The sequence below is a fragment of the Callorhinchus milii genome, unplaced genomic scaffold (assembly GCF_018977255.1).
Source record: "Callorhinchus milii isolate IMCB2004 unplaced genomic scaffold, IMCB_Cmil_1.0 Scaffold22, whole genome shotgun sequence".
Classification (NCBI taxonomy): Eukaryota; Metazoa; Chordata; class Chondrichthyes; order Chimaeriformes; family Callorhinchidae; genus Callorhinchus; species Callorhinchus milii.
In genome coordinates, this window is record NW_024704763.1 from 5,990,335 (window position 1) to 6,011,723 (window position 21,389).

General features: G+C 38.8%; 1 protein-coding gene across 7 annotated transcripts in view; it reads right to left on the reverse strand.

Moving 5' to 3' along the window:
• The window catches only part of csk (C-terminal Src kinase), a 76,006-nt gene that overhangs the window by 24,688 nt on the left and 29,929 nt on the right, over positions 1–21,389 (reverse strand). For 2 of the 7 annotated variants that reach the window (XM_042342926.1, XM_042342924.1), the window contains one exon: positions 14,940–15,030. The exons of 2 other annotated variants lie outside the window; for them this stretch is intronic. Coding sequence is in view for 2 of the 5 variants with exons in the window: in XM_007909087.2 (XP_007907278.1) it covers positions 7,386–7,462 (77 nt within the window). In the remaining 3 variants the exon portion in view is untranslated. 3 more of the 7 variants (XM_007909105.1, XM_007909088.1, XM_007909087.2) reach the window with 3 other exon arrangements.

Consider the following 21,389-nt stretch of genomic DNA (forward strand, 5'->3'; position numbering starts at 1 on the left):
AATGAGTTGCTAACTATCAGCTAGTACTATTTAAGTCAGTGGATGCAATCATATTTCAACTGTCAACTACCGAATATTTAAGTGCAAATTCTGGAACATAAAAAAAATCCCGCTGGACTATTTGAAATTCGAGGGCCTTTTAGTTTTAATATCCTGTTCATCTACCATCCCAAGCGAACTCTGCGAATTTCCGATCTCAATTATATGTTGAAACATTCCTTAAACAGTAAATCTTGGGCACTAAGCTCAGAAATCTTTTTAAGGCGTAAATTGATTTCCGTTAGGGCATGCAAGCTCTGTGTCGATTCTAAGGTACTTTTACACTTTCCTATCAGCATTTAAAGTACATCTTTTTTGTTCTTTCAACCCCTCTCCAAAAACCCCAAGGTATAACTTGAAATGTCATTTTAGTGACATTCAGGAAACATTCTGCAACAAACCTAAATGATCTAAATGTTTGCATTTAATAAACAGCAGAGCCTTAAGGACCGAATGACATTAAAAAAAACTCTCATTGCGAAAGCGGGTTTCATTTACTGATTACTCTACCTCCCACTGAAAAATATCTGCAAAAGTAAATAGTCCACAAGCAGAGAAGCACTAACTGGTCATGTCTACATATACTTCACACGATGGAAGAAAATGATTATGATCTTTTATTTTGGACATGGTGAATAATTGCTAAACGAAATAAATAAATTGACTTAACGAAATAAAAGCACTATTGCTGGTACTCTCATTTTAGAATAACTGTTGAGTTTGGGTGTTATTGACTAATTCAATTAGCAATACAAGACAGCAAAGTGTCCTTCCTCAGCAACTGAAGAGTGTTTCTCATGACATAAAACATATTTAATGAGTTAAGAAACTGAAGAACCTACTTTAAGGTTTTGTTTTGCCAAGGCCTTTCAATACCTCAATATGTATATTTCGCAATGCGCATTTTGTATCCTTTATTAAATATATTTAGCTAATAGGTTTACAGCACCTATTTCAGTTTTGATATATTTTGTGAATTAAGTTGTACTCCTGTCGTCGTCCCCACAAGAAAAGAAAGGAAACACCATCTTATTTGCACAAAAATAATTATTGTTCAAAATTCAAATTTTGTTAGACTCAGGATCTTCAACTAGTTTATTGAAGCAGATGAAAAATCCAGGTAAAACTTGGAAGAGGAGGAAGCAGACATTTTCTAAACACCAAAAGAAAAAAAATCATATGAAAATATCAAAATATCAATTTAACATTTAACGTTAGGACATCTCAAAGTACCATGAAATGTCATGGAATGTCCACCCAAATAGGCAGTCACGACATCAGTTTCATGTCTCATCTAAAGGACAGCACTTAAGACAATGCAGCATACCCTTAGAACTGTATTGGAGTCAGTCTAGATGTGGGGCATGAATCAACAACCTCTCTTAGAGGCGAGGGGGCAAACAACTAAACCAGGCTGACACAAACAAATTCTTAAGATATTTAATGAGTTTTGTGGCTTTCACACAATTCTTAACTTGATAGTAGATGTGGGGAGAGAATGGGGAGGAAAATAGATTCCTATGGGAACCTGCCCGTACCCTCCGTTCCTCTGGCTCCGGTCTGCTCCACATCCCCCGCCCCAACCGCCCTACTATCGGTGGCCGGGCCTTCAGCCTCTCAGCCCCAAGGCTCTGGAACTCTATCCCCCAGTGCCTTCGCCGCCTCCTCCCTTTCCTCCTTCAAGGCCGGTCTCAAGACCTTTCTCTTTGACCGTGCCTTCAGCTCCCCTCTCGACTCTCTACCCCCCTCCCTCGCTCCCTCCCTTCCCTCCCCTCCCCTGACCATTTCCCCCTGCTCGGGTCCTGACCCAACTGTACAGCGCCTTGGGACGTCCTCCCGACGTGAAAGGCGCTCAATAAATGGAACTTGTTGTTGTTGTTGGATCCTGAACTCAAAATCATAGATAAAGAACAAAAATAATATATTCTCTCTCTATTACAGGGTCCTAGCAGAGTACAACTGAGCAGTCTCAAACAACTTCCCCATGTGCACAGCCTAGCTATGCTCACAAAGGTGCACACTTAGTTTGTACAAATAGATGAGAATACATTAATAATGCATTACTCTATGCTCTTCCACTTTGGTGTCATCATACTGGAGGGCAAAGAGTCTCTGTGGACCTAATTTAGACTCTCTTGAAATCTAAGTATTTCATTCCCTAACAGTAAACATGCTTCAACTTGAGTGCAAAAGAACACAGCTCTAAATAAGTCCAAACTCAGCAAGAGCAAAGTTGAGCACTGCAAGATGATTCTGTGAATCAATTAGGAAGTGAGAAAATGAGTTAATTTGAGCTTAAAATTATCTGAAAAAACATTCAAGCTCTGCTCCCAATAAAAATGTCATAAATTGCTGAGAAACATTGGAACATTAAAGAATTTTTAGACATTAAATGCAAGTAATAGATTATGATAAGATGAAATGCAAACTAAAATAATTTTTTCCTGATTTAAATTTTGGAAAATGTTGTGCAGTAACATTATGACACAGCATTAATTAGGAGGGAGGGATATTGCTCTGCAACTTAAATCAACTTGCTGTAAGTGCAGCAATCGCGAAAGTGTCTAATAAATTACAGAATGCCAGAAACTACTGCACAGTACTCAGAAGTTATCCAATCAAGGATCTGACCAAAAATCATTAGGTCAAAGCTCAAATGGGGCTGTGCTTGGATGGCTGCCTTAATATTGTGAAGATAATTGAAATTCATTTAAGTTTGTAAGTGATTATTTTAAATATTATATCATATATAATATATATCAATTTGATATAATATATATCAATTTGATAACTGATATTTTGTGATTTTTTAATATTATTCAAATCTGAAATAATGTGTCACAAAGAGTACAATCAATTTCCAATTTAGGGCCAGAAAACCACCAATTAACATTGATCCCTCAGTCAGGATTAGAGAAATACCTGAATATCTTAGCATTAATGAATGGAACTGAATTCATTAAGGATGGTTCTATTGCATTTCCATTTTCATTGCGTTTCACCCACAAAATAAACAATCAATTCGCTTCACAATATATTCTGTGAAGCGATTCGAGATGTCTCAAAGACCTGAAAAAGCACTATATCAAATGCAAGGATTATTATTATTATTATTGCTACAAAAGAGAATGCGGTTTCCATGATCTGTGTTTTTCCCGGCAGCCAAATAAGGGTGAGTAACGAGGATGAAGGGAAAAACCCATTTCCAATAGCTTTTCCTATACATGTAGCTGTAAAAGGCAATGTTATTACTGGTCGTGGGAAGGATAAAATATCAGGGAGCTATTTGTGCATGCTGGGAGAAAACGATATCCCAAGGAGATGGTTGCTGAAGAAGAATGACCAATACAGTACAATTCTTCAAAATGGGTAGCAAAAAACATTTGTTTCCTCGTTACCAAAGGAATGACCCCACCCTGCTTCACTCCAACCCACAAAGGCACTCAGTGATGAAACAGATCCTAAAAGAAAAAGCATGAAATGGCAATGAACTGTTTATAAAGTGTAAAAATTGATTTCTCAATACACACCGAGTGTTAAAAGCTCATTAATACATAACTGGAGAACTGATCGAGCGACACCATATGGCACATTTAGCAACATTGTGTGCCTGGGTCGCAACTCGTCCACGACATTCTCAGCTTTCAAAAACATGCTCCACTTTTTCAGCTTGGAATAAGGATCATCAACTCTTTTTTTAAAAAAATACTCAAGAAACCCAATGCAGGTTAAAATAATGGTGAATAGGACACATCTCTGAACACCAATAACAAAACTACATTTGTATAGCGTCTTTCAGGTCGAAAGGCCATCCCTGAACAGTTCTTCTTCATACTCTGGAGATCTTGGGCAAGCAACGGAAATGTTTCCCTCGGCCCATTTGTCCCGGACCAAGTTCTGAGGTGAATTTCGGGTTAAAAAGGGGAAAAATGGCCTTCACTGACTTGTCATTCCAGATCGTAAGAGTTAAAGCCATGCTCAGATTTGAAATTAATCCTGTAAAAATTTGACCAAACAGACATCAAGGAAATTGGATAGGGAGGTGGAAAAACAAGGTGAAATATTGTAAAATGGACCAAAAAAAACAAAGGTAGCAATTGGTTGGGGTACTCACAAAATGAGCCATTCCCCTTCCTTTTAGACAACATAAAAAACTGTAACCTATCTGTAAAAGATTTGCACTTCAAAATTAGTCTGTCACCTCCTGCAGAGGAGTGTGGGTTGCCAGACACAGTCAATTCTGCTGCTAATGTAATTTATTACAGAGACGGCATGTTACAGCAAGGAACCTTCCATGAGGCAAACACAATCATGGAAACTACAATGTTGAAATGAATACTAGTAATAAATTGTAGCAGTGTAAGCTAGTGATAGTGTCCATATTGTTTTAGTAAAATAATCTCATCAAAACCTGTGATGTTCAAGTGAAGTCATTTGGTCGAGTGCTAATCCTGTAATCTCCACCCACTGAGTGCTCTAGGCATCCGCCAACCGCGCTCAACCACTGTTATCGGTGTCAGTAAGAAAAACTAGCAGGAATAAAGGAAATGGTAAACTTCAACAGCAACAAACAAAGGGGAAAACTCAGAATAAAAACAAAATGGATGTGAATTTAAAGCTTAATACTTTGGCTATGGATGACAAAACCAACAAGCTTCCCACCTCATCCCTTGTCAGTGTAGCACAGCTCCGCACAACTCCAGCCATCTGTTAATTTTCTTACAATATTCACAAGCCATTGATTATTCACTGATGCATTTCTCTCACTCTTTCCCATCATGTACCATTATGTTCCAATTGATTACAATAATTATGTAAAATCTAAACTCCAAGAATAGCAAAATGTTTGGGGTGGTAGCAGAGTAAAGGAACTCGAATTAACAGTGGGTTAACAAGTCACTAATGACTCAGTCATTGAAGCACTGTTTCTACTACTGCAGCCATACAGTCCACTAAAATGGTGCAAAATCAGTCACTGCAATAAAAATTGACTAACTGCAATGCAAACAATTCTGGTTAGTTAACAATTAACTTAATTCAAGCATGGTCAGGCCACTCAAATTAATAATAATATGAACTGAAACAGAACAGTCAAAAATTTGCTTCATGATTCCACGCTAAAACACTTCAACAGTGACAGAAAGAGTTATGAGACTCCAAAATGACTCTGCAAAACCATGTAATTTAGCTTCATTCCAACATTGTATGGGATTAGAGAGATTTTAGCAGTATACTCAACCACCCATGACACCCTGGGATCAAATGACGCTCAAGGTTAAGAATCCAAATTTGTCTATAGCAGTTAGGAGGAAAGACCTTGTTTTTAAACAAAATATTCCATCTCTGAAGAAAAAGAATGATGAATTAATCTTTTAGGCAATGGTGCTGATAGGTCATAAAGATCCATATTATTGGAGCAATTCGGTGGAATGATGAGTCCAATATACCTGATCTAAAATACAAACTACAATATAAAATAATATAAAATACAAAAGGTAATAGTAATCCTTGCAATTGATGTTACTTATGTAGTCAAAACATCTCAAAGTACTTCAAAATATACTGTAGAATATTAGACTGTTTAAAGATCCAATGGTAATATTCGAAAAAAGAAGGAAGTTTTGACCAACTGAGCCAGGCTAACATCTGATAAACAAATACTGCTTATAAAAATAATAATCCTTGCATTTGATATAGCGATTTTCATGTCTTCTAGACATCTCAAAGCGCTTCACAGAATATACTGTAAAGTGAATCGACTGTATACTTTGTGGGTGAAAGGTATGAGGGCACAGTGGACAGTTACCGTGGCTGTTTGTGGGACATTGCCGTGCACAGATTGCCTGTCGCAATTGCCTACAAAACATATGAATAATAACAATCCTTACATTTGGCATAGTGCCTCATCACGGCTTCGAGGATGTGATAAGGTTCTATATCAAATGTAAGCACTGATATTATTATAATGAATAACAACAGGATTATTTTATTTATAATGGATAGACAATTTGTGGGTGAATATTGGAAGGCAATTTGCGCACAGCAATGTCCCACAAACATCCATGAAATATCAATTTTATCTGTTGGCCAGGACAATGGGAGAAACTTCTTCCTCTTTTGGAATAGTACGATGGAATCTTTAAAATCCACCCTGAACAGGCAGAATTGGACCTCAGTTTCACATCAAATCTGAAAGATAGCACATTGAACAATACAGCACTCCCCACTCTGCTAGACCAGACTCAAGAAAAAAAATCACTTCTAACATGTACTGAAAAGGTACCAGTGCTGAAACACTTGAAGATCTCAAAATGAGTTAACAAACAAGGCATGACCTGCTCCAAGACTAATGCTAAAATTGCATGAAAGCGGCTCAATACTGCCATCCTCACTTTTTCCACAGTTGTCAGTGGGAAAAGCCTCTCTCCCACATTCATTCCCTTCCAACAACTGAAGCTTCAAGTAGCTTTAAGCTCTCCGAGACACTACCTACCTGAAAAGAGTGCTATATACTAGATATGCAAGTTGTTGTCACTCTTGTACAGTGACATCTCAGAATTCTTTACCAAAATAGTGCCAGATACCCTGCAGGAAGGCGACCATAGGTGTGGTCGAAGAAATTGATTTTTAGCCGGCTTTTAAAGACAGATAGAATGAGAGAGGGGTGAAGTTGAGAGAGTTCTAGGAAGGTGGGGAGTTGTTCAAAGGCATAGTTGAAGGATAGTTTTTTAAGTGCATTTTCAAGATAGGTAAATAGAGGGAAAGACAGAGAAGTTGAGGGAGGGAGTTTTGGAGCATGGCTTCATAGTGGCTGAAGGTTTGGCCACCTGTGGTCGGGCAAGGAGCATGCAGCAAGCCCAGATTTGCCTCACAAGCAGAAGTGTGAGGGTGAAGAAAATCAGAAGATGCAAGGTTGAAGAGATTTGTAAAAGTGAGATCTTGATGTTGAACCGTGAGAAAACTAGGAGCCAAATGAGAAATAGGGTGATGAGCATGCAAAACCATGCAAGTAACGAAGCGAGCAGCTGAGTTTTAGATGAGCTGGAGCTTGTGTACGGTAGAGCTCAGGAGGCAAGTGAGGAACACTTACGGAAAGTCCAAGTCTAGACTTGAAGGCATGAATGACTGTAGGTAGCTGAGATCTGAAAGATACCCTCTGGTAAACTATGGGTATGAGCATGCTGGAGGATTGTCCACAAGGACACCACAAGTTGTGTTCATCCTGACATGAGGATGCCAAGAAACACAGCTTTAATATAAACCAAGCACCAATTCCCAAGTATCTAGTTTGTACGTTGTGTACATGCACAGTAACAATCCTTTTAGAATGCTAGAGCTATACTTACCCTTCTTCTCGCTCAGATCTAGCGCAAAAGGCACCAGCTGTGAAGCAACGCAGCAGTACACTGGAGCACCCAATCATAGCGCGAAGGAGAGGGAATGTCAACTCCCACACTATTAAGGCATCAGGACAGCAGAGCAAAAAGATAAGCACACCTTCCCACAAGAGGGTGGATGGGACTAAAACGATAATTCCCAAACACTCCTCGTACTCCATAGAAATCTACGAGCTAGTGGGAGGCCATTCAATCCACTGTATTAGTGTCGGTGTCAGCAACCAAGAAAGAACAGCTTTGCAAGTGATCTGACAGCAGGGTACCTACTTGGCTGCAGGGAGCAGTAAATGATACCAAAATACCTGCGCACAAAAAGGGAGAGAAGGAAAGAAAGAAGATTGCACACTTCAAATGCTAAGAATACAATCAATACAGGAAAAATACTAGCGTCAAATTTCCTGAAATAGGGTAAGCTATGCGAGACAAGCTCTTTGCAATGCCCGAAGATATGGGATAATCAGGGAGCAACGCACAATTTATATAATCATTTCCACAATAATATAATCAGATTTGCATGTTCAAAAGAGGAACAGTACATTAAAAGCTGCCATTCAAAGCATTTTTAAAATCTCACATGGAATGGCTCAAATAAAAACTTCACAGCATTTAGAGAAGTACACAACAATGTTAAATATCAAATAGTAAAAATTCACCAGTGCAAAAATGACAGATACTGATTGCCTTAACTTGCTTCATTGCAAAATTTAACTACAGTTGGATGGCTTATTTTACAGACTGACGCAGGACTATGGGCATGCACCAGTACCTTCAGAAATAGCAGCATTATTCTGCAGTCAGAACATAGGAGGGGTTAATGTTTCCTATTCAATATTTTTCTAAAAAAGCACAAGCTTTTGCATGGTTTAATCTTGCATAGCTTGTCTGAACTGAATCCTCTAAGGCCTTCCAGTCATGACTGCAGTTTCTTAACCATTATTGAATACAAACAAGCAGGGATTTTTAAAAAAATATCAAAATGCGTTCTTCATATTTCTTGCTGTACAAAAATAACAAAAGTACCTACGAAAGTAGCTAAATGTCCTGGCCTCTTCCCCCTCAACATAAATTATAAAGGTATCCATTAATCAATAAATGTTAAGAAAAGCACTGCATGCTGAATTCAAATTCGAAAAAACGTTGCATAAAAGAGCTCCATATCGCTTTGCAACTATCATAGCCACTGAATAATTCATGACATGCATCTAGCTTGTGAGCTACAGAGGAATACTGAGCACTTACATGGTTAAAAAATTCACAGCAACCCCCTCGCTTCTTTCTCTTTCTCCGACAGTAATGCCATAAAGGACATGGAGCAAGTCAGCAGAAAGCACACCTTGCGCAGTTTTTCCCCCAGAGACAACACTTGCCTGCAAATGGATGTGGCTTGCTGCCGGTCACAGCCAAGTCCTGTCACTGTGCTTCAGCTGTCACAAAGGAATATCACAATAGGACCAAACCACCGAACCTCCGTTTCTTAATGCAATTTTACCAGATCCACAAGTTGGCAGCATTTTACATCAACATCTTTAGCTGCTACACATTTTGTATGTATTGTCTGCCCTGTGTGATACTTTCACCAGCACAAGCACTGTGAGGAAAGTGCAATGCAGATTCTGTGCATAGTCGATCAGTGGTCAGATTCTGATGCAGTCACCAAAGCACTCAATCTTCCAGTCAACAACTCCCAAACCAACCACAGGCCAGTTCCCCCCACAACTGATAGCCATTTAGCCAATGAAAACAAACCTTCACTGGAACCATTAATATTTCGATCTGGGTTTCGAGACCGATTCATTACCGAGCATCTTCCTCGCAACCTACCCCCCTACTAAAATTGCCCAATCAAAAGTCAGTTTGATTCCTTCTAATGTTTGAGATTCGTGAAACTGAAAAACTACAGTAAAGATGTAGCAGCCTGGAATTAGAATGCAAATGACAAACTACATTATTTTCAAGTAAAAACACATTAGTCAGCCACTGTGCAAATTATTCCCATACTAACGAAAACACAAGGGGGGGAGAGATAAAAGGAGGTGATTGATCTTGATAAATAAACCTATACTGTAGATCTGGCTTATTACAAATTGATGAGGTTATGAGTCATTCAGGTCTGTAAACCTGGAATCCTGAATGCATCCTGTATTTGCAATATTGCAGTATACAAAATAAATATAAAAAAAGCAATTTGGTCACCTAATCCATGACTGTTTGTGGGACACTGCTTGCCTAATTGTCTGGTGTGTTTTGCCTACAAAATAAACAGTCAATTCATTTTACAGATATTTTGAAGCGCTTTGAGACATGATAAAATGCAAGAATTATTATTATGATTATTAATAAAGCTGGTAAATACTAGTATTCTGATTTTTTTTTGTAAAATTTGGCTGCAAACAATCCACCACAAGGGTTTATGAAACTCAAGTCACTTCAGTCAAGTTCTGCAGAAACAAAAATATACAATAATCAACTAAGACATGTACATTGCAATCAGATCCCTGCAAAGGACTACAGTCAAAAGGTTTACAGGGAATTTTAAAAAATGCCATTTTGTGTTTTAGATAATTGCACAATATTTAGTTTAAAAAAAAAGCTTGTTTTCAACCTCAGCGACATTACTGTGCAAAGAACAACAAATCATTCAGTTGGACATTTCTGTTATGTTTAGAGCTTTCCTAATCTAAGCAACATTAGCAACTACTTCATTAGCTAGAATAACAATTACCCAACACACTTGAATTTCTCACTAAAATGATAAAAGCAACTTAAATGTAGAAATAAGGTTAACATTCACTTCATGGCGGTTTGTTATGTGTAAACTAGCTGACACGTTCGGCCACAAAATACGCAGTTACTACATTTTAGTGTATTCTGTGAAACTCTTTTGAGACTTATTCTTGACTGAAAGGTTATATCAAATGCAAGAATTTTTGTTAAACAGAGAGAAGGTGCTACATCTACAAACAAAAAATTTAAAATTATTTAGTTACAGTCTGGTTTTGCTGATGAAAAATGATTTACTTTCAGGTCAAGATTTGATTTCTAGTAGGCAAAAATCAGTAAAAAAAAAGGAAAACAAAACTAAGGCAGCAAGGCTGACAGGATTTGGCAGGAAACTCTTAACAGCCAGGAGATACATAATGATGAGTCAATTGAGATTTGGACTTAGACCAGTGAAAGCCAAAAGATTCGGTTCACTAACAGAACACACATGGCTGCATGCACTGGGTCTTCTGCAGGAAATAAAAAGCAACCACTTGTGGGAATTCCTGTATAATTCTGACAATGTTTGACCACAGTAGATTTTCCAAGAAGTTGTTTGATCAGCTAGGTGACTGACACTTGCAGAATGTACATTTCATTGGAATTGAAACACTAAAGCAGTCGCTAACCTTCCGAGTTTGCTCCAGCAACTGGCGACAAATGAAAACAACAACAGATTACACTTCACGTCGGAAAGATGACTCAGGTCTTTTCTGAGGAAACGTTCAAGACTCCAACAGGGCTTTGTTGGTGTACCAGAGTGTTATAACATGTAGGTGTAGTAAACTTCCCTTCTCTCCTTATTAAAAGTGCAAGAGCCTAACTTCAGGTGGATGTTAAAGATTCCATGACGTTATTGCTAAAGAAAAAGGGAGCAACTCTCATTGGACTAGCCAACAATCCTCTACATGAATTGGTCACTCTCATGGTTGCTTGTTGGACTGTGCCTTGTGCAAAATGGTTGCTGTGTTTGCGGACAAATACAGTCACAACTCAACAGGAATCACCTGCAAGCAATTTGATATCATACCTATAACATTTCACTATACTCTTCCCTCACTGGTCAACAAGATAACAGCAGACAAAAAAGACAGTATTTCAAGCACTCAATGCTCGTTCATGCATAGAAACATCTTGTATACTTCAGTATTCTAATTAAGGAAGTTTTTTTTAGAAAAAACTAATATGACACGCAGGCAAATATTTCATATTATTGACTGCATCTCTCAGCTAAGTCATTTCCTAATAGATTGTATGCCACTGCGTGATAAAGTACTAGAAAGGAAAATATAAAAACAGTGCCAAGAGGTTGTGAGTAACAGGAATAATTGAATGTCAATGCATTCTGTTGTAATGAAAAATTCAATATTTGCAATGTCACTGTACCAAAACCAGTACTAAATCTTGAAAGGTTTCAAAAAGTTTTTCATCTTTCCATCAAGAAACAATGCTAGCAAATAGTTGTACTGGTTATCCTAGGCATAAAGGGTATTTTTGAACATTTGGATGTATTTTTCTTTTTAAGTGCGTCTAATTCATTGGTGGCCAATCTTTTTGGTCAGCTAACAAAATACATTTTCTTGATTGAATATTTCTCTATTTATGGCATTTATCAAGAAAATTCAATCAACAGAGACTCACAAACACCCAACCAATTGAACATGGACTTACCTAGGCTAGCACTATGTTTGGCGGCGAGGGGGGGGGGGGGAGAGAGAGACGCTTGATGGCCCTATGGGCCAGAACCAGCTGTAATTTGGCCGGCACTGGTCTATTGCGGTGCCTTTAAATGCATCCAACACAATTTAGTAAGTGTATCTCCAGAAAATTGCCACTGAAAAAGAAAACTAAATCATGAGGAGTTTATAGCTTAACTTGGAGAGTCATGGAATTTCTTTAAAGGGAAAGTCCTCATGAAATTCGCAACACTTCAGATCTAGGTTTATCTAATCCTATGGTGTGTGGAGGGTACAGGAAACAAATAAAAATGCTGTCTCCCTCCATCTAATAATAATAGTTCTATTTGATATAGTGCCTTATCACATCATTGAGATGCCTCAAAGCACTGCACAGGATACACTGCAAAGTGGATTGACTGTATTTTCGTGGATGAAATGTGACAGCCAGTTGAGCATAGCAATGTCCCACAAACAGCTATGGAGCATTTTATTTGGGGGATTGTTGGTCAGGACACTGGGAGACTTCCTGTTCAAATGAAAATCTCTTAGAAAACATTGAAGCTTTACACACAATTATATCATCCAAATTTCCTCAAGTTTATAAACCATGAACAACTCAAGCCATCTGCTACTTCCTAGCACATTATGTTGAAGCAAAGCAAAAAAAAGTGACGGTTCAGCGCCTTCAGTTAATAGAATAGACTGTGCTTCCCAATATAAAGATAAGGATTTCTGTATTTAAAACCTATATTTTGCAAGAGAATCAAGAACAGAATTAGAAACCAATCCTATCATGAAGAACATTGGTTCATTCTACTATGAAACAGAACGCAGATCACACCCACAAGTTCCACACTAGTTCCAACTCACTTGGCAAGCTACTGATCAGCACAAAAACAAGTAAAACAAGAAAAGCATAAACTGACAGCAACTCAAATTAAACTAGCTGCTGATGGAAAATGTTATGAACTCTAATCTAGTTTATACATCATCAGCTGCAGACAGAATTTATAGTACCAGTACCTAAATAGTCCGTAAGATTTGAAACCTTTTAGCACAGGGGATCTGGAAGATTGCAGGAAATCAGCAAGTGTCTGCTGTAAACAGAAATGATTGCAGATCAATATGCTGCATAGATATCACTAGACAAACCATGATCTAAGTGTTAAACAGATTGACCTCTGCAGATTATGATAGTGACCACTATCACGTCCACATCGTATTCTGGTCAGTCACAGAGTTAGCCAATGTCATCATCAGCACATCTAAGAAGTTTGATCTAATTCCACCCATGCCAGAATCCTGCAGATTGAACAGGACCTTGACCTCAACTTCAAAAAAAATTGGCTCATTAGCACGCAGGAAATTAGTCTCAAAATGACTGCATGTACATTCTGAAAGGATTTTGGATGACAGAATAAGATCCTCAGGCATTCTTCTCCTCTTTGCCACCCTCCCACCTTTACAACCCTCTGGCTTTTCAAGCTAGATAATAATATTTCTCAACTAGCACTTCCTCAAGGAAACGGACATGAATCATATTTGCCCTTTCAGTTTTGGGGTCCATGAGTGTTTTTGAAAAATGGCCTGTGGCTGGCTGTAAAAACTGAGGTCCATTTATTTTGCAGATTGTTATTAACCAGGCACAAGCCACCTCCACAAGCATCGTCCTATCAAATTTGGAAGATGCTCCAAGATTTTAATAAAATCTGCAAAACAGGACTAATGGGAGTTTGTATATGCAGTTGACACAACCAAGGCATGAGCTGAAGGTAGGCCCAACGTCTACTCAGTCAAATTTTACTTTTATGTAAGTTACAAAGCTGCGTTTAATCGGACACTTTCCAAAGCAAACCGAAGTATATGGCAACACACCAGTGGCAGAAAAAAAGCTGAATTGAATCAGTCAATCAATTCCCTGCTATATAAAAAACACATGAACTATCATTGAGGAATTAACAACTTGAGAAAGAAAACAAATGTTCTCTGTGGGAAGGAGCAAAATAAGGAGCACGTGTCTGAAAGAGGGAGGTTCACAAACCGCCAGCAGTACATCTGCACAAACGGCTTCTCCTCCCGCTCTCACCTGGTCACCTGCCTGGTACCCCAAGGATCCATCCTTGGCCCCCTCCTCTTTCTGATCTACATGCTCCCTCATGGGGATGTCATCCACAGATATGGGGTACATTTCCACATGTATGCAGATGACACCCAACTCTATTTTTCCACCTCTCTTTGTGACACCCCCCAGTCCCCTGATGTTCTGTCAGCCTACCTGTCAGACCTCAGGCGCTCGATGAGCGCAAACTTCCTTCAGCTGAACGTTGACAAGACGGAAGCCATATTCTTTGGCTCTCCTCAACGTCTAAAATCTCACGGCTCTCACCTCCTCCACCTACCCGACCTCCCCCTAAAACTCTCCGAACCCGTACGCAACCTAGACGTCAGGTTCGACGCCCAATTATCCTTCCTCCCCCACATCCGGTCCCTCACCAGCACCGCCTTCTTCCACCAGGTCCTGGAGATATAATGGGAGTTTTGCCTGAAAACATAAATCCTTTTTTTTATGGCTGCTGATGGGTCTGTGAGGGATTTCTACCATTTGTTTTATTTCAGATTTCTGGTGTGTTTGAAAAGGCAGTTTTTTTAAAAAAAGTGGACGCAAACAGGGAACAAGACCCCAAACTGGGCATACAAGCTGTACAGCTTACGTTGGTAACAATTACCCATGTTTTTCTCAATCTCACTTTAAGTAAGTCTTTTACAGTCACCGATGGCTGTCTATTCATGCTGTGTATTATTATACAGGTCCCAGTCTCAATCCTACAGAACCGGCTGACGATACATCATCGACCTGAAACATTAACTCACTTTTCTCTCTCCATAGATGTTCCCTGACCTGCTGAGTGTTCCATATGACTTCTGTTTTTTTTTAAATGGGAATAATTAGTGTAATTACAAGAGTATATTACTTATTCCATTTAATTCCATCTACCTCCTCCAAAACAAACCCACTACAAGTAGAATTTTGGAAGCACTCTGTTCTGTAAAACTGGAGCAGTACCCGATAGTCCAGCAATTCCGTCTGTATCAGACCACTTGTGGAGCCACTTTCAAGGTCCAACAGTCCGTTCCTGGGAAGATCAGCTCTATTCCTGCAAAATATTCAACATTTGTTGATAGTTAGGAAACTGGCTGGTGGCTGGATAACATTTTACAGCATTTAAAATCAGTTGTCCAACAAATGTTAGAATAATATTCTGTTTGTAAGGAGCTTCTTTTGTTTTACTCAATCTTGCCAGCCTGGAGGCATGAGTGTAATTTAATTTTCAACTAATTTACAGCATAATTTTGCCTCCACCTTCTGATCATGTTCTGCTAATTACAAGATTATCAGAAAGCTTAGCTTTGCACTTCTGTCATTGTTCTTTATTCATTCCACAGTTTTCCCCTCTTTTAGAAACGGGAGCAAACATTTCAACTCTAAAAATGCATCAAAAGGCCATTAGGCTATTGCGTCATACAAACCAATTAAAAGTATGCTGTGAGCATAATACAAAAGGAATAGTCAAAGAAGGAGCTATATGCATATTAGTAAAATACAAGCCTATCTTTGTAGGATCAAAGTGAGATTCTATGAAAGTCACCCTGCCATAAGCCATCAGGAGGGGAAGAAGAAGAGACGGGAGTAAAGGGAAACGATCACAATTTTGGAAGTGTACAGCTGTGTTGTATAAATTAAAATCGTTCTGCTGCCAAAGAAGTTTACTGCCAAAACAGGCCCAAAATAGTTGTCTATTTTTGAACACTGGCTCAAATATTTCAAAAATAAGCAATAAATCTTCATTGTGGATTTTCTCAGATTAGGTTAATAGATAACAGCCATCAAACTCTGAATGCTAGATTTATCATTTTTGCTCTTAATAAAATTCCTATATACGTGTGTGGATATATATGTATATAAAACACACATTTTCAAAGATATACTCAAGAACACAGCGAGTTCAGAACTTTCTCCACTTTAGAACACTCATTGGACATATACAAAATGTCATCTTTGAGAAGCAAAGTAAAACTGCACTAATAAATGTTGGTCACCATTCAAATGTAATTCTTTTCCAAATCTGCACAAATAGGAACAGCACAGCTTTTAAATTCCGTAAACTGGTACAAGATTAACTGAAGAACAGCTGATAATGGTCAGAATTGCAGCATCTTGAACTGATGCAAAATATTTCAGCATTGGTGACTTTCTGTGCCTCATCATTCTGGAAGTCCGTATTCACCTCAACATTGTTCAATTTTTAAAATAATCCTCTTTACTCATTAGTTCATGTTGCCTTTCAGGCCAACTGGATCAGCTGCCAATTTGTAGCATTCCAATGAATAATACAGCTGGCTGGGTGGCACACTTATTGGTTCGATTCAAATCTCCCCCAAAATGCTGGAAGTCTCCTCACTCTGCAATTACAAGTGTCCCAGCGGGAGGAAGGGGAAGAAATCTCAATCATTCCCACAAAGCCTAAATTTGGCACAAGTCTGGAATCTCCCTTAGAAATACAGCAGCGATAGCAGTTGTAGGAAATGAACGTCATCTACAGTAGCAGAGTGTGCTCTCCCGAGACTGGGTTATGAGAAAGCTTAAGAGAGCTTTACTCTGCATCCAATCATACCATGCAGGAGTGCTTGAAACTAATCTAGTACTTGTACTTGCCTAAAGTGGAAAACCACCCACTTGCTTTCTGTTCAATAAGCACAAACATTGGCCAATTTAAAATTATAATGAGGTGCAACTATGATCATAATACTTACACAATATGATAACCTCAATAAAAATAATACAATAAAACTGATATTTAAAGCATGAATACATTATAGGTCGTTGAATGAAACTCAAAAACTTCATTTATTTGGTTAAGCTATGAAACCAAAAATGCAAGCATCACTGAGCTCAATTCTGTTTTCTTCTTCCTCTCTATTCATAGACGTAGCCTCTCCCACACTGGCTGTTTAATTTTAAAGGTTTCCATAATAAAAATCCAAAGCTTGCTTACCAGTTTCATTACAGCCCTAATTATTCAACAGGTTGCTTATTTCTCTTGATAATATAATAATCCTTGCATTTTATGTAGCGCCTTATGTTGTTGAGACATCTCAAAGCACTTCAAAGGTAATAATAATAATCCTTGCATTTGATATAGCGCTTTTCACGTCGGGAAAGTAAAGTGAATTGACTATATTTGTGGGTGAACGCGGCAGCCAATTGCACACAGCAATGTCCCACAAACAGTCGTAGATTGAAAATGACCAATTTATTATTGTTTTTGGTTTTGGAGGGATTATTATTAGGTGTGTGGAGTAAGGAAACTTGCCCAAGGTTTCGCCCTCTGCCTGGAATTGAACTCAGGTCTCTCGCTTGCAAAGCGAGTGCTCTAACCGCTGAGCTACAGGACTCCACTTGAGGCTTGCTGCTGAAACAAGGTGGTGCACTGTATAGTGGATTGGTTGTATTTCGTGGGCGAAACACGGCAGTCATTTGCACACATGGAGTGAGTGACCCAATTTTATTTGGGGATTCGTTGGCCAGAACATCAGGAGAAATTTGCTCTTCTTTTCGAATAGTGCCATGGGATCTTTAACATCCACCTGAACAGGCAGATGGAATCTCGGCTTAATGTCCAATACTGCACAGCCCGTTTCTGGCTACATATCTTCTGTCAGAATAATTATCACTACATCAACTGCATTTTTTTTAAAATAAGAAATTTGTATTTTAAACAAAGAATTCCATTATGGAATCATTGGCTTCTGCTGTTCACATGCAGTGGAAGCAAACTGGTCCTCACTAGAAGTCTACTGCACTTCTAGGAACAGTGGAATAACATGGAAAATTGCATAAAAGTTACAGACCGTTTAGCTGAATTGGAAGAAAGGTGCAAATGCAGGTCACTATCGAGACATCTGTATGTTGAAAGCATGTTGCATCCACAGAACACTCACACTATAGTGAGGTACCTTATAATGGAATCATTCTAACTTTTCTTTAACATTCACCCTGGATTTGGGCTGGAAGCAACACTCTAATCACGTCAATTGCTCATATGTTATGCCTATTGAAAACCTATTTAAGTTGAAATAAATACCAACACCCATTGGAATTGATGAATGTACACTTCCACTAAAAATACCTACAGACAAGGAACCGAAAAATTTATATTTATTTTGTAATAAAGGAGCCCTCGATACTCTTTGAAGTTGGGGCTAAATTTAGCTTAACTTGTGATTTGCTCTTTGTGAGTCTGACGTAATTGGTTATTTTTCCTCATTTCTTGTTGTGAAATCAAGCAACTCAGTGAAGCTTTTCACAAAAACGGTTTAGGATTACATAGACACTTTAATGCTCCCTTGCGTTTATTCAATATAGTTTCGGCAATTAATCACCACTGAAAGTGCAACATAAATCCAGCTTTGGAGGCATTAATTCAATTTTGAGGCTTGTTGCTGAAACAAGGTGGTGTTTTCAGAACCAAATTGATGTCGTCAGCTGCAGTATAAATCTTCATTTTCCTGAAGCCAGTCCCTAAATAACTTTTAAACTTGGTTTGGAAAGGTGTGCCCCTCAGGCCATCACCCTAAGATTTTTCTTCTTGGAGAGCTGGTTGTAGAAATAATAAAAAAAACAATAACCAACATTTGCGACAAGGCAGTACACATTTCTCAGCCAAGACACTGAGATTTGAAGCAGACAGCGCAAGTCTCATTGTCTGCTCTACCACTGGAAATAATGTCACATGCTTTTTGCACTATAACGGGCAAGTGCATGGAAGTTCTTATCTAATCTAAATCTAATGAAGGAATGCATTAAACTTTATAAACCTTTATTGGATCTCTGCATTTTCAGCAGAAAGTCTTAAATCGGCAGCCCACCGCACTTCACTGGCTTGCATTTCCTTTTGACAAGACTAAAAAAATCCCACTTTATTTATCAGCCTATATTTATTTAGTCTATAAGGCATGGATTCCCTAATGAAACACATAGTTTAAATTATAAACTTCTTGTTTAAAAAAAAGTTCACTGAATGATAATTATTCTGACAGAAGTAGCTTGAAAAGGGTTGCGCAATATTGGACTAATAAACCCTTTTGACTGATCACAGCACTAGTTGGTATATTCATTTTATATTTAATATATTAAGCACTTGTCATTTACATGATTCAAACAAACCAGCCTATCTATCATTTTAGACCACAGTCACTGCTTCTGTGCTGCTAAGCAGACATCCACCCATCCTCATGCTGATGCTAAACAGGATTTTATTCAGATAAATTGGGTACAAATGGCTGCCTCTCATTTGATTCGTAAAGTGCTGAATATTCATAAATTGTTCTTCGTAGGAAATATATTGTCACACCAATGCATCACTTGCAGAAACGACCTAAACAGTTCCTCATTGCCCTTACTGTGAAGAGCACATGCAAGCATTCATATTACAATTTGAATGCTCCCAGTCTCAACTGTGGAAAGAAACTGAACTGAGAGCAGACACATCCCAAAAGGCAGAAACACAACTAAGTCATACTTACTCAGTCTCTGATGATCTCTTTTAGGGCATACCTGAAGGCCCATAGCAGGTTTATAATAATCCTTGCATGTGATATAGCACTTTATGTCTTCAAGACATCGCAAGTGCTTACAGGACATAATGTAAAGTGAATTGATTGTGCATTTTGTGGACCTTGAGAAAGTATGCATAAGAAGATCCAAAGATTTAGAAAGAGAACGCACGCTTCGCCCCACCATTGGAGGTCGTGTTTTCAGCCACTGTGCCTTAAAACTCTGGAACACTCTCCCTCAATCCCTCTGCCTCTCTACAGTTGAGAAATCCCTCTTTCAAGTCCCACTTGAAAACTTTCCTCTTCGACCGTGCCTACATCCCCCTGGCTCGGAGACAGCCACTGTTAAGGGCTCTCAGATGCTAGCCTCCGTGGAGGGCACTATATAAGTGCAAGTTTTTGTTATTTGACAGTAATTAAAAGGGGTTGCATTCTCAAATGCAAGCCTTATTTTGAAAAGCAAAACATTCTCCCATCCTCTGACCAATATTTCTCATCTAATGCCCATTAAATGTCAGTAGTTGCATTGCAATTTGTAGGACTGTTTGAGGTGCTACAATTGCTTATGCAACAGTCATGACAGTACAAAAGTAGCTTATTGAGTGATGCACTTTTGAAGTGTGAATGGGTTCAGGCATTTCATTGAATGCACTCATTTATTATCCTCAATCACCAACGTAGCTTCCCACACAGGTTCTGAGTGAAACTTCTAAATTGTGCTTTAGCCCCAAATCCACTGGGACGTAGTTTGGCAACTGCTCAAAATTAGCTTCAGAGATTGAATTAGCTACAAATGGCTGCTTCTCATTTGATTGACAGCCAGTTATTTTACATTTGGAATGGATTTAACCCAGAATTCCAGAGATAAAAAGGATGTGATCATATACGTCATCTAAAATCTGGTTATTAAAGTAAGCCATAAATTTAAAAAATATTTTTCAAGTTACTCAATTTTTTTTCTTTTGCATACTTCAGCAGGTACCACAACCTTTACATTTACAGTGATGTTAAGAGATTTTTGGCAAGTTCTGTGAACAACATAGTTAAGAGCAGGCCGAGACCGGTTGCAAGCAGTCATCACCAACCACAAATGTTAAAATCATGTCCATATAAAGTAGTTTGTTTTTAGCAAACTTGGAGGTGGGAGGAGAGATGAGAGAAAGAGTGCAAAAGAGACTCTCAAACCACAACGTAAGTGATGTTATTTTGCTGTACAATTGAATCTGAATCAATCCTCCAAGAGGTTGTTCCAATCCACTCACCATCCAGAAAGCATTCCATTAAAAGTAGCAACAATGCCTTACTTAATACCATTTCAACTTTGTAGACACAGCAGTGTCACTAGTGTGTTCAGTAGGCACATCTCTTTAATTCTCCCACACCCTATCCCTTCAGCCTTCCAAGTAGTTTCAGTTCAGATGTGGCAATAACAGATTAGTTACAACAACTTGCACTTCAAGTGTGGTAGCTTCTCAGAGTGCTTAACAGTGGCAAAATCTGACACCAAGTCAGAGGAAGGTGACTATAAGCATGGTCGAAGAGGAAAGTCTTCAGGAATCACCTGAAAAAGGAGAAGGCGGGGGCAGGCCAGAGGGATTGAGGGAGAGTGCCAAAGTTTCAGGGGTGTGGTGACGGAAAGCACAGATGCTAACGGTGAAGTGGATGAGACTAGGGGCAAGCAGGAGGCCGCAAAGCAAGAGTTGAATGGTGGAGTGGGGAGTAAGCAGATCAGAGAGGCGAGGAGGGGTGAGAGTTGAGAAGGATGTGGTGGGGGAGAGTGGTGTTACATTTCAGAGGCAGGCCTTCGAGAAAATGGGTGATAGCAGAGGGAGGGTCCATGAAAGAGACGATGAGGACGGCAGTGAGAAAGAACTGAAAGCGAGATGGGGAGTGGCAGCTC